The 12,393-nt window shown below is 38.9% G+C and overlaps 1 protein-coding gene and 1 long non-coding RNA gene across 4 annotated transcripts in view; both read left to right on the top strand.

Moving 5' to 3' along the window:
- Positions 1-9,646, top strand: part of USP25 (ubiquitin specific peptidase 25) — a 60,997-nt gene extending 51,351 nt beyond the window's left edge. For 2 of the 3 annotated variants that reach the window (XM_079972019.1, XM_079972020.1), the window contains 6 exons: positions 4,714-4,892; positions 6,099-6,177; positions 6,612-6,691; positions 7,447-7,570; positions 8,271-8,466; positions 9,027-9,646. In XM_079972019.1, coding sequence (XP_079828145.1) covers positions 4,714-4,892; positions 6,099-6,177; positions 6,612-6,691; positions 7,447-7,570; positions 8,271-8,466; positions 9,027-9,199 — 831 coding nt within the window. In that variant the 3' untranslated portion in view covers positions 9,200-9,646. Of the gene's footprint in view, positions 1-1,352; positions 1,449-4,713; positions 4,893-6,098; positions 6,178-6,611; positions 6,692-7,446; positions 7,571-8,270; positions 8,467-9,026 lie in introns of all 3 variants that reach the window. The other variant, XM_079972018.1, reaches the window with a different exon arrangement.
- Positions 9,647-12,084: 2,438 nt separating this feature from the next.
- LOC307213857 overlaps positions 12,085-12,393 on the top strand; it is a 241,109-nt gene continuing 240,800 nt past the window's right edge. Inside the window, exon 1 of the long non-coding RNA XR_013837734.1 lies at positions 12,085-12,282. This is a non-coding gene — a long non-coding RNA (uncharacterized lncRNA). The remainder of the gene's footprint in view (positions 12,283-12,393) is intronic.

Consider the following 12,393-nt stretch of genomic DNA (forward strand, 5'->3'; position numbering starts at 1 on the left):
ATTGCAATACTGGTTTGACTTGAAAAAAATAACTTGTGACATACAGTGATCTTTGCATGAAATACGTGTGCTCATGCCTTGGAAGCACGAATAGGTGGGTCACTTGATAAATCTGTAACAAAGGACAGTGTTTTCTTTCCATTCATGTGTGAAAATGTGGATTTGCAAAAATAACGTCTTCTTCCCCCTTCCCTTTTTGACTGCAAGCCTCTGCTTTTGCAGTCCCTTTCATGAACGGAAAGAAACCCTGCTGTTGGCATTATGTATTCCCAATTTGAAAATGTGAATGATTTTAGAGGGATTTCCCATTTTGTTTCTATCCGATGCTTCTAATAGCCAAGTTCTGACTTTGCCTTTAGTTCTATAATGGAAGGCATGCATATTAAAAAAATCTATCTGCACAAATAAGAATTAATTTTATATTAATTTTACAGCAAAAGAAACCCTCCCTCAGCAACTACGATGCAAAACAGACTACAGCCATGTGCTATAATGCACCAAAAATTAGACTCTAGATTATCATATACAATAAAAGAAAAATAGCACAATATCATAAATCAAACCATCCAAAAGATTTTATGTTCTGTAGGAAGTCTGCTGTTCATATGTGTGATAAAACAGTACAGTTCCGCCATAAATTCATCTGTGGCATTTTTCTTTTCTTTTTTACCCCTTGCCATTTTAGCTTGTCTGTAAGTTTTTCATTTAAAGCAATCTGCCACACCTTTTGGTATCATGCTGTCAGAATTGCCACTTCCAAAATCTTGCAATTCCCAACCTGGCCACTACCAGTAAATACCCAATTGATGGTTTTCACCTTGAAATAAGTTCAAATTCAGGGCTGGCTCATTTGTCTTTTTTAGGCATTGGATGCTAATTTCACAGATCTCTGCAAAGATGGAATGCCAAAATACAGAGACTTTGTTGCATTCCCACTTTAGGAAAGCTCCCTTAACTTTGTGTCCCTTCCAGTACCATATATAAGAATTATGTCATTATGTTAAACTGAAAATCAACTGCTTTGTATCTTACTGGAGAAGCTATAATCTCTTACATTAACTCAGTCTGCTAAAGCTCATCTTCAAGAGACTTCAGTCTGCATGTACATGAAGCTTTGAACTCTTTTTTCCTCTTAAATGCCTTAAGTATTTCTTATTAATCTAGCATTACTAGTTATGTATTTACTACCTTGGAAATGGACAAGAATGTTGTGAATGCCACAAATACAACGCTGAAATGCTTGCCATTGCAATGGGTGCATGCAGTTGCATGAGTATGTAAAGGCACATACTGAGTTGCGTTGTTGACACTTCTCTTCATTCAAAATATAAATGTTAAATCTCCTATAACAGGTCATGCTGACCCCGAACATGCAAGGTATTATCATGGCTATAGGTAAAGCCACGAATGTTTATGACAGGTGTGGGCCAGAAGCAGGGTTCTTTAAGGTACACCTAACACTTTCAACTTTCCTTTTTTCTTACTGTCTTTGTACTTGAATTCTAATTAAAAGTTGTGCTTTTCCTGGAGTTTTCATTTATTTTTACATTTAACTGTGTTCTCTCGAAAGAAAAAGCTAAGAATTAACACAGCACCATCCAATATTTTTGAAGGAATTCTTAATAATAAATTTAATCAATATAGCTCATAAAAGTGTAACATACCAGTGCTACAGTTAGCAACACCTACTTGAGGAATACCTTCAGTAGACTTTGCTCCAGTTTTGTGCACATATTAAGATTTATTACTTAAGTGCTGTTTATTTCAGTTGGTATTTTAAAAGTAAAAGTAGGCTTGGTGGTTGCCATATTAGTCTAGTAACCTCTTTTCAAGGAATAATGCATAGTTAGCACATCAATGCTACCTTAACCATGTGAAACAATTACAGCAACTAAGTTATACTGTTCCTAACAGGGTGTCAGCATGGCCATATGTCATGCTCCCCACCTAGCTGCTTCCTCCTCCCTTTTGAAGAAGACATACTGATATAAATATTGTTCCCTGACCCTCATATTTTCTTTCTAGACAACACCATGCTTTACTGACAAATGGGTCAAGGATCTAAACTTTATTGCTTGGAGGCAGGTCATGATTTTCTTGCCATGTATTGGTAGATTGCCACCTTTCCTGATATCAGGGGAAAGTAATGATCTGTATTTTGTTACTTAAGACATGCAATAATTAAAGGGGAAGGACAACTAACTAATAGAAGTTGGCCATATCATTGCAAAATCAGTTTTTTTGTCCTTTAACTTTATAACTTGTCAGAATTTAAATTGCATTTGTTTTTTTAAGGAACCAAGATCCCAGGAATGATCTTAAGTACATTCCAAGATAAGCTAACTTAAGGAAATTGTTCATAAATGGAAAGCTTCCTGACTGATGCCTGTGAACTCAAAAAGCTTCTTTGTAAGGTTTGAGTAGGACTCTGGAACAGTGTGAAATCAGACATGGAGAGCTGCTAGAAGAGAGGAGAAACTTTTCTTCCACAACCTTGCAAAATTTAACACCCTAGAATCCAATCTATGCACTTTGTTTTAGAGATGCTCTACCATAGAAGCTAGGGACGTGGGTGGCACTGTGGTCTAAACTACTGAGCCCTAGGGCTTGCCGATCAGAAGGTCGGCGGTTCGAATCCCCACAACGGGGTGAGCTCCCGTTGCTCAGTCCCTGCTCCTGCCCACCTAGCAGTTCGAAAGCACGTCAAAGTGCAAGTAGATAAATAGGTACCGCTCCAGTGGGAAGGTAAACGACGTTTCCGTGCGTTGCTCTGGTTCGCCAGAAGTGACTTAGTCATGCTGGCCACATGACCTGGAAGCTCTCTGCAGCAAATGCCAACTCCCTTGGCCAGTAAACTGAGATGATCGCTGCAACCCCAGATTCCTCTGCGGCTAAACTGTCAGGGGTCCCTTTACCTTTACCATAGAAGCTACAAAGTAGAGCAGACTTCCCGAACCTTGTGCTCACCATATGTTTTGGGCTACAAGTCTGATCAGCTGTGGTAGTTGTGGTACAAAACTATTTGGGGGCACTGCATTGGAGAAGGCTAAGAAGTTAGTGAACAGCCTCAATTTAAATCGCTTTCTCCTTTGTATGTATCCTATATTTTTTACTAAGTTCTGGCTCACATTTGACCTAAAGTATATTAAAGGAGATGCACTAAACATTGCACACTTGCTGTTGAAATACAACTGTAAGATGGAAATATAGCTTAGAGGAGGACAGTATTTTTCCATATTGCCTTTTCCCTGCTGTTTTCAATAAGATGTTGCCAACCTTGCTTGGATTCCAAGTCTCTGATTATCTGCAGGCCTAATAGATGTGTGTATGTATTTTGTGTTTATACTTTCAAAAATCATGTTATATATAGGTATCTCAAAGCTACCTATAACGTTACACCCACTTTTGAAATCTTTTAAAGGCGAGAGCTAATACTTGTTTTGACAGTGTGCTTTTAGTACAAGAAATAAATTGCATGTGGATTTCAGAAGTTACTTTATTTCATTAATAAGGACTTTTGCTTGCTGTTGTATCTGTTTGGTTCTCCCATGTGGTAGCTTGTGAAAGAGATAGTTTTAGATGGAGCAGTGTGATGAGTAAACAGCGTCAGTCAGATAAACTGCATACTCTGTTATTGCAGTAGCATTCTGAGTTCTATGGATCACATGTCTAAGAAAATATAGAAATTGTGATATGCCCTGTTTATAAGCAGTAGTCTTCTTCAAAAGAATTATTTTGAAGGATTTAATATATTTTAAAATATTGCAAATGTATGGCATTATTATGGGACGCAGGGGGCGCTGTGGGTTAAACCACAGAGCCTAGGACTTGCCAATCAGAAGATCAGCGGTTTGAATCCCTGGGATGGGGTGAGCTCCCGTTGTTCGGTCCCAGTTCCTGCCAACCTAGCAGTTTGACAGCACAAAGTGCAATTAGAGAAATAGGTACCGCTCCAGCAGGAAGGTAAATGGCGTTTCCGTGCGCTGCTCTGGTTCGCCAGAAGTGGCTTAGTCATGCTGGCCACATGACCTGGAAGCTGTCTTTGGACAAAAGCCGACTCCCCTGGCCTGTAAAGCAAGATGAGCACCGCAACCCCAGAGTCGGTCACGACGACCTAATGGTCAGGGGTCCCTTTACCCTTTACCTTTATGACATTATTATCAAAGTGCTCTTGAATACTTTCTGCCCAGAGTTAATGCTGTCATTGCCCATTCTCACACTGAGAGTTGGGATTTGTTGAATACCATTAAAATGGAGCCTTGTGCTAATGTATAACTAGAGAGTGAGTTTTGTTGTTGATGGTTAATACAAGGAGGGTGGGGAAATAGCATGTATCCTAAGCCAGGCCTATTAATTTTGAATGGGTATACTCCAAGTAGCATTAAGTTTGATAGAGCCCTTTCATTTGATGTCTTGCTGCTTAAAATATTTTCTGTTTTCCTTTAGAAGCTGAATGTTTGCTTTATACTTACTACTGCAGCACTTTTACCATATTGCTGAAATGATGTTTTAAGGTTTTATTTCTGTCTTCATCCAGGATAGTTTAAAGTGTCATTGGAAAAGAGAATTATGGCTTTGGAATTAAATATTCCTGTTTCTTATTAGTGATGCTGATATTTAAATTGTATAGAGCTTTTAACGTAGTTTACATTTTTCATTAAAAAAATCCTGTCCTGTTAAAAATGGCTGTCATTTTTTTTTTTTAATGTTTAGGCAATAAAATTGGAATATGCACGATTACTCAAACTTGCCCAACAAGAAACGTCACCTGAATGTGATTACCGTTTGCATCATGCAATTGTATACTTCATCCAAAACCAGGCTCCAAACAAAATAATTGAGAGAACGTTGCTGGAACAGTTTGCAGATCACAATTTGAGTTTTGATGAAAGGTAATGTATGCATGTGTGTCTGGTCCAACATACTTCAAGCAAAGCTTCTGTAGAATGTTTGTTTGTTTGTTTGTTGTTTTTAAAAGGAAATAAGGTATAAATTATTTAGCTTTCCTTCTGCAAATGCAATTAAGCAGAATGAGTGTTTTTCAAAAAGAAACCTCCCGGTTCTATGAGAAAACACTAGATATGTAACAAAAGTGTTACAGCTCCACCTTGTGACACTTAAAGATAGTTGCTGGCATACACTTGAGCAAAACATGTCTGCACCGTGATCAACAGAAGAAACCAGAGAAAAGTACATGCTGTATATATGATAATTTAAACGCATTCTAAGGCTGGCTTTGTCTAGTACAGCAAGTAACACTGCAACATGAAGGCTCCTAAAATGAGAGATTAATAATAAACTGAAGAATTAAAAAAGTGCCCAAAAAAATGAAATCAAAGATAAGTCCCCCTGTGACCCTGCCATTATTGTAGCAGTACTTTCAGGCAATGCATTAGACTACAGTGGTACTTTGGGTTACATACACTTCAGGTTACATTCGCTTCAGGTTGCAGACTCCGCTAACCCAGAAATAGTACCTCAGGTTAAGAACTTTGCTTCAGGATGAAAACAGAAATCGTGCTTCGGCGGCGCAGCGGCAGCAGGAGGTCCCATTAGCTAAAGTGGTGCTTCAGGTTAAGAACAGTTCCAGGTTAAGAACGGACCTCCGGAACGAATTAAGTACTTAACCCGAGGTACCACTGTAGTTCATAAAGCCAAGCCATCTAAAATAAATCAGCCAGTCCTAATTGAAGTCACAGAAATAATATCTAGTCATTCAGTAGGTCTCAAACCTGAGAAGACATGCAAGATCCAGGTTAAGATACTCTCTTCCAAGGAAGCCAGCTCTGAAGAAGGAAGAGAAGTGCTATGCCTTTTTAATTTTTTTAAAAATGGCAGTCTTACTGAACCTCCCATCTTTCTGCCCAATCTGCACGAACACAGGAACAGTCCCAATTCACTTTGCAACTGATACAAGGGGATGTTTTGCAACACATACTCACATGCACCCCAACCCTGAGAGGGCAGGCCCTCATGAAGTAGGTGTCTGGAGAGCGGCAGTTTCCTCTTTTTGTCTAGAACAAAAGGTCACATTCCTGCTCTGAAATGGCTGCAAAGCAGGATTTAGAAAGTGAGTAACAACCTTTTCTTTTTTAAAGGTGCCGTAACATAATGAAAGTGGCCAGAGCCAAAATTGAAATGATAAAGCCAGATGAAGTAAAAATGGAAGATTATGAGGTTAGTATTGTCAGAAACATTTCCTCTTACTCATCCTAAGGTAAAATGAATGTGTGTGTGTGTTAGTTAATGTAAGTCCTGAAAAACAGCAGGTGATAAGTATTGAGCTCAAAAGCTTGAGAATTTTCAGGGAAGTGTGGCCTTCACATTTGGATTTTAAATGGACTTGCAAGCAGTTTGCATGTAATATGCAGTGACTCGCAGAAATGGTGGGGGGTGGGGAATCAGAAAATTAGTCAGCGGACAGAGTGCATTGTTCTTAATGACATGTTGAATCTCCATTTCCACAGTTACTCAAGATTTTCTCATTGGCATGGCCATCTAAAGGAGGCAAAAAAGTATTTTGAACTCATAGTTTGACAGGACTGAAATTGGATGTTTAGTATTTCATCATAAAAAAACTTACGTACACATTTATTTATTTTTACATGCAGTGGTGGCACCAAGAGTACAGAAACTTCAGAGATACAACTGTGTACCTCATGGTGGGACTGGAATGTTTCCAGAACAAGAAGTAAGGGAATCTACCTCTTAAAATCTACAAAGTACTGCAGTGCATTTGCAATCAAATGGTTATATAGGCACCATATGCGATAAATGATACAAATGTGTAAGGATGACTGGGCATGGAAATTCCTTTGTGGGTTGTGCAATCTGTACAATCTGCCCCCCTCCCCAAAATATTGTTACTGACATTAAAGTATCTATCTGTAACCCTTAAGGTCCTTAAGGTATTGTGGTCCTGAGCCTTTAAGGCTTTATAGGTCAAAACCAGCATTTTGAATTGGGCCCAGAAGCGCAGCCAGGCCAGGATTGGTGTTATATATACTTGAACCATCTTGCTCCAGTGAGCAACCAGGTCTGCAATAGATTTGAATTTTTATTTTTATTTGAGACTTTTAAGCTGCTTTGAGAGCCTCTTGGCTCTCACATAAAGCAAGATATAAATATTATAAATGCATATGCATTCCACAATTAGCAGAATTGTCTTCATGGAGGCATTTCCATAACAGGAATAAATTGTTTCTATATTAAGTTGGTTTATCTGTGGCGTAGCTGCTACTGCCTTAACAGGATTGGGCTAGCCCCACTAAATATTTTCTTGCATTGTAGGCAATCTAAATATTTGGTGTTTGAGACAGGATTTGATACAATATGTTTTTGAATTTAGATACAATATTGTATGCCATTAAGAGACCATTTCAAGAATCTCATTAAAATGCCTTTCTAGTACTTTTTTAAAAAAATAATAATTCATTTTTATTGTAGTTTTAAGAATGCCTTGCTGTACCTTCTCTGTGCTTACCATAAGAACAAAGAACTTTTAGCAAAAGGCTCAAACAGAGGTCATGATGAAGAACTGATATCCCATTATAGAAGAGAATGTTTACTAGTAAGTGGAATCCAAATGTACAATGTTTTATTTTATTTTTTGAGGAAAAACTGCAGATTTCTTTTTTAAACAGTAGTCCTAATCAGTATCAAACTTATAATTAGTTTCAGGTCTGTGGCTAAGGACTGTTCTCTGCTTTTAGTTATTCTTATGCATCATACTTTAGCATACGTTAATGTGTGTCCTGTGCAGCTTATTTCATAGGACAAGTGGGTGACATTTGCAGTGGTGAGCAACCTTGGTGCCATATGGCTTAGCAAAACCAGTTGTATCATGGAACGGATGTAAATGGGTTATTTTGTGATTCTGGAAAAAGACTGCCAGAATGCAAATTGAAGTACCAAGGATTTAAAAGAACTTGGTTCTAGGAGCTGTTCCAGTAAATGATACGTGATAGGAATTGCATATGGTTCCCATGAATATTTGATGGAATGAAACTGCACAAACATTATTGTTAGCTTATATAAAAACATTGTTTCACATTTTCTAACACATAGGTAACCTCACTTGGCGTAAGTAGACTAACAGAAAAATACCACTGCATAAATCAGCAGTTACATGACATTTTAGAGATTGCACCGTGCAAAAGTATTTGATTATATAGGTTGCCCCTGGTTCTCAAATGCTTGGACTAGTAACTTGAACCTATTACACAATATGAACACTAACAGTTTGATTTTTCTCTTCATGGTATACATAGAAATTAAATGAGTGTGCTGCAGCACAATTTGAATCTGGAGATGATCGAGAAGTGAATAAAGGACTGGAAATTATGAATGATCTTATTGTTCCATGTTTGCCATTGTTACTGGTGGATGAAACAGAGGAAAAGGATATTGTTGCTGTAGAAGATATGAGAAACCGATGGTGTTCATACCTTGGACAAGAAATGGAGCGTATGTTATTTACAATTGTACTTTTATATGTATACAGTAATAAGATGTGTTCCTAGGAACTCTGAGTAAGTTTGTTTCCGCATATCAGTTATAGTCTAAGTAAGGTGCATCTCAACTTTAGATTGGTATGGTATGCCTGTATTGTTAAAGTTGGAAGAATGATATTGGAAGAGTAAACAAAATTAAAAAGTTGGACGAAAGGAGAGAGTTGTTCAGCTGTTAGATTGTGATCAGTTTATTAATCTTTAAGAACATTTTGAGATGCATAATTCAGAAATCTGCAAGATAGCGCCTTATTTACTATAAAAGCAATGCACATTCTTCATAGATTTTAATCCTAAAGTTCCAGTGAGCTGTTTCTGTTGCTGCTGTTTAAGAGTAAATGTGGTTAAGAGAACAGCTAATGGCTAAGAGAGTGCAGGCTTCCTTTTCTCAAGTGGGACCATGAGAAGGAAAGGAAACCTTTAAATAATAAAAATTTGCATGCAAAGATAACTCACAGTTTAAATTATTGGCCAGTTACAAACAGATAAATATAAATATATGCATCTTCTTTACAGCCAACTTGCAAGAAAAGCTGACAGACTTCCTGCCAAAATTGCTAGATTGTTCTACAGAAATTAAAGGTTTCAACGACCCACCAAAGTTACCTTCATATTCCACCCATGAACTGTGCGAACGATTTGCCCGAATCATGTCATCACTCAGTCGAACTCCAGCTGACGGAAGATAAACTCTGAAGACCTTCCTTAAGCACACTGTATAAACTGTTTTTAGTTATTTAACCCTTGCCTTCCTGTCACAGGGTTTGCTTGTTGCTGCTATAGTTTTTAACTTTTCCATTTTAATAAATCGCAAGGAAAGAAAGAGGACTGTACAGACATTAGCCAGACTGCAGGTAATAAAGCTGAGAATCGCATGACACTCAGTTTTTGTTATCAGCCAGAACTCATGCAACATTACAAGTCTGATTTATTACGGCAAATCTGCTTTTTGCCACCTACCTGTTACAGTATTACTTTGCTTATGTCTTACGATCCTTCACTTCATTAACAACAGCTTTCTGTTCAGTCTGGGCCATTCTGTGACTGCATCAATTTTAAAGTGACCATTGTAAAATACATGGTACCTGGTAGCTTGTAAATTACATCAAAGAATAAAAAAGTTTTATTTATGGCTACTTTGGTTGCAAATGAACTGTATGTTTGTGAATCATAGAGGTCTATTTTACATGAACAGTGAGGCTTAGTGAACTACTGTGGAGGGAGGAGAGTAGGTATTGGCATGTTTTTAAGTATAGTTTGGGGACTTGGAATATGTCAGCATGCTGAAAGCTTCCCTGGGCTCTTGTGCTTCTTCATCTGTTACTTATAGTGTTTATTGGCTCCTGCAATTTTCTGACATCATACATGCCATTTGGCAATTATTGCTGTAGAATGAAGCACCTGGTGTTTATTTTGAGACTACATATATGACCCATATAGACAATACAGCAACTATGCAGACTAATAGACTAGGATAATGCTAATTGACCGGGAAGAGTGCTCTGATCTATAGATATTTCTGAAGTTTATGCTTCTTTGCTCAGTTTTTGACAGATATCTTTTGCATCCTGGCCCTCAGTTGGCACTTTAGGGCAAAGCACAGGCAGGTCCTAGGGAGAAGTGAACGCTAGTGAATGTGGCTGGAGGAATATAATAATAGGTTTCTTTCTCTTGGGACAATGGGGGACATTTGCTTACTTTCATGTATTTTATTATGGAAAGCAGTGTCTGATACAAGTCAGACATTTAAGGTGACATTTCCAATTACTCCATTTTGTAATGTTGCTGGATTGTGTGCTGCCTAGACACAAGATGCTGTGCTAGATAAGCTACTGGTTTCAGAGTGGCAATTCTACTTAAACACTAGGAAGCAGCTCACTGCATAAATGAAGCTGCAGCTAAATGACGAATTGATGAGGACAATTTCAGTGCCACTTAGAAACAGCAAGATTAGTAAGAAACTAATTTCCATTGACTGTTTTCAGTCCCAGCAATATCAAATTGACCAAAACCTGCTAATCGTATTAGACAATAAACTTATGATGTCCTAACGTGGGTAGGTAATCATGTGGAAACAGTATTACACACAGTACTAGATCTTCAAACCTTACTTTGTTTTAGGAATTGTGCTTGATGGCCTACAGTTTGCTGCACTTGGTCAGAAATTACACAATGAAATCACGTGGCTTCCCCAGCAAATGCTAAATATGTATTTAGAAAAATGCTTGACACTAATAATAATAAGAGCTCCACAAAACCATCTCCCTTACTAGCCAGAGAGTACCTGCTTGTATCTGCTCTTTTTGCACTTTCTCTGATATGATGGGACCACATTCTTTGTATAGGACTTAGACTCTCCCCTCTACAAATGTGTGCTCCCAGCAAGGAAGAAGGCCCCACAGCCAATGTCCTGACAGCCTAGATTTCTGATGCTCCTGCAGCTGGTCCCTTTAAGAAGTATTTATGTTGGGTAAGTAAAATAGTTAGCAGTGCTTTGCCACAGGAATTTATTCTGGGTATGCCTCATGTTAAAATGTTGCCATTTCTCCCTCTTCACCTCTTAGAATCAGAGTTGGAAGAGACCACAAGGGCCATCGAGTCCAACCCCCTGCCAAACAGGAAACACCATCTTTTGCCTTGCCTTTTGCGAGTGATGTCAGGAGGCTGGCGAGAACTCGGTTCTGGCAAAGGGTGGTTATACAGATAGCATGGTGGAATTTGGCGGGAGTAGGCAGGGTTCACATCCTTGATCAATCATGTGGCATGACTGCAGTTATAGGAGTAAGCTCCATAAAATTCAGTGTTGTGTACTCATGACTGCATAGGTTTAGCTTTTAAAACACATTGAGCTTTAACAAACAATCTTCAGAAAGCTGAAATGCAACATTATCCAGTGGTTCCAGTTTGGAAGTCTTTACATATGAAATCCTGGAAAGTTTTCCTGGAAGAATTACTCCTTAGCAGCCTATATGGTTAACAGGCTTCTAGCACGGCTTGTTTCTGATCTGTTGCCACACTGTTTGAATTCAATTTCAACAGCCTATTTCACTTGCAAGACGGAGCAACACGCTTTCAGGATGGGGCTTGGTGTGTCCAGCCGCTAAAGCCTGAAGGAAAGGATGTTTCTGAGGAGAGGCTGCTTTCCACTCTTGATGGAGCTTCATGGGGCTTGACAGAATCGTAACACAGCCTGTGTATCAAAGCAAAAGAAGCTAGTTAGCACCATTATTTGGATACATGTATTCCCTCACTACAGTTGTTTCTTCACAGGATGAGTTCTTTGCTTTTGGGCTTGGGAGGGATCAGAAGAGAAATGGGGTCCAGCCAAGGTTCAGCACCTCTCAGCTGCCTAAACTCACAAGTGTGTTCAAAGTTTCCATGTGGCACAGGGAGAAGAGTTTACACTCTGTCCCTGGTCCATTGTCTTGCAGCAGTCATAAAACATCATCCTGCAGCAACAACTAGAGCCCACAAATGCCAAGACTGTAATGGTGCTGGACACTGAAAAGTGTTCTCTGAGACCTCTCCTGTTTTTCCACACTTTTTTACCTCAGGAATATTAGCAGCAGTGTGCTTGCTCAGGCCTGCCTTTTCCTGTCAGTGCCTCACAGAGGCAGAGCAGGCACACAGGGGAAGGATAGTTCATCTAGGCCTTGCTCTTCCTGAAGCAAGAAGGTCCCAATTCCATCTATGTGCATGAGACGAGTTGAATAGCACCAGGCCTTTCCCCCCCAGCTGGAACTTGCTGGAACTCAGTTCTAGCACCTCTCAGGTGGGCGCCATTGCTGTTATAAGAGAACAAGTGATTTCTGGCACCTCTTTTTCTAGAAAAATAGCACTGAATAGCATTAATGAGGACTATTGTTTTTTGAGAAGAATAAGC

The sequence above is a fragment of the Podarcis cretensis genome, assembly GCF_951804945.1.
Source record: "Podarcis cretensis genome assembly, chromosome: 4".
Lineage (NCBI taxonomy): Eukaryota > Metazoa > Chordata > Lepidosauria > Squamata > Lacertidae > Podarcis > Podarcis cretensis.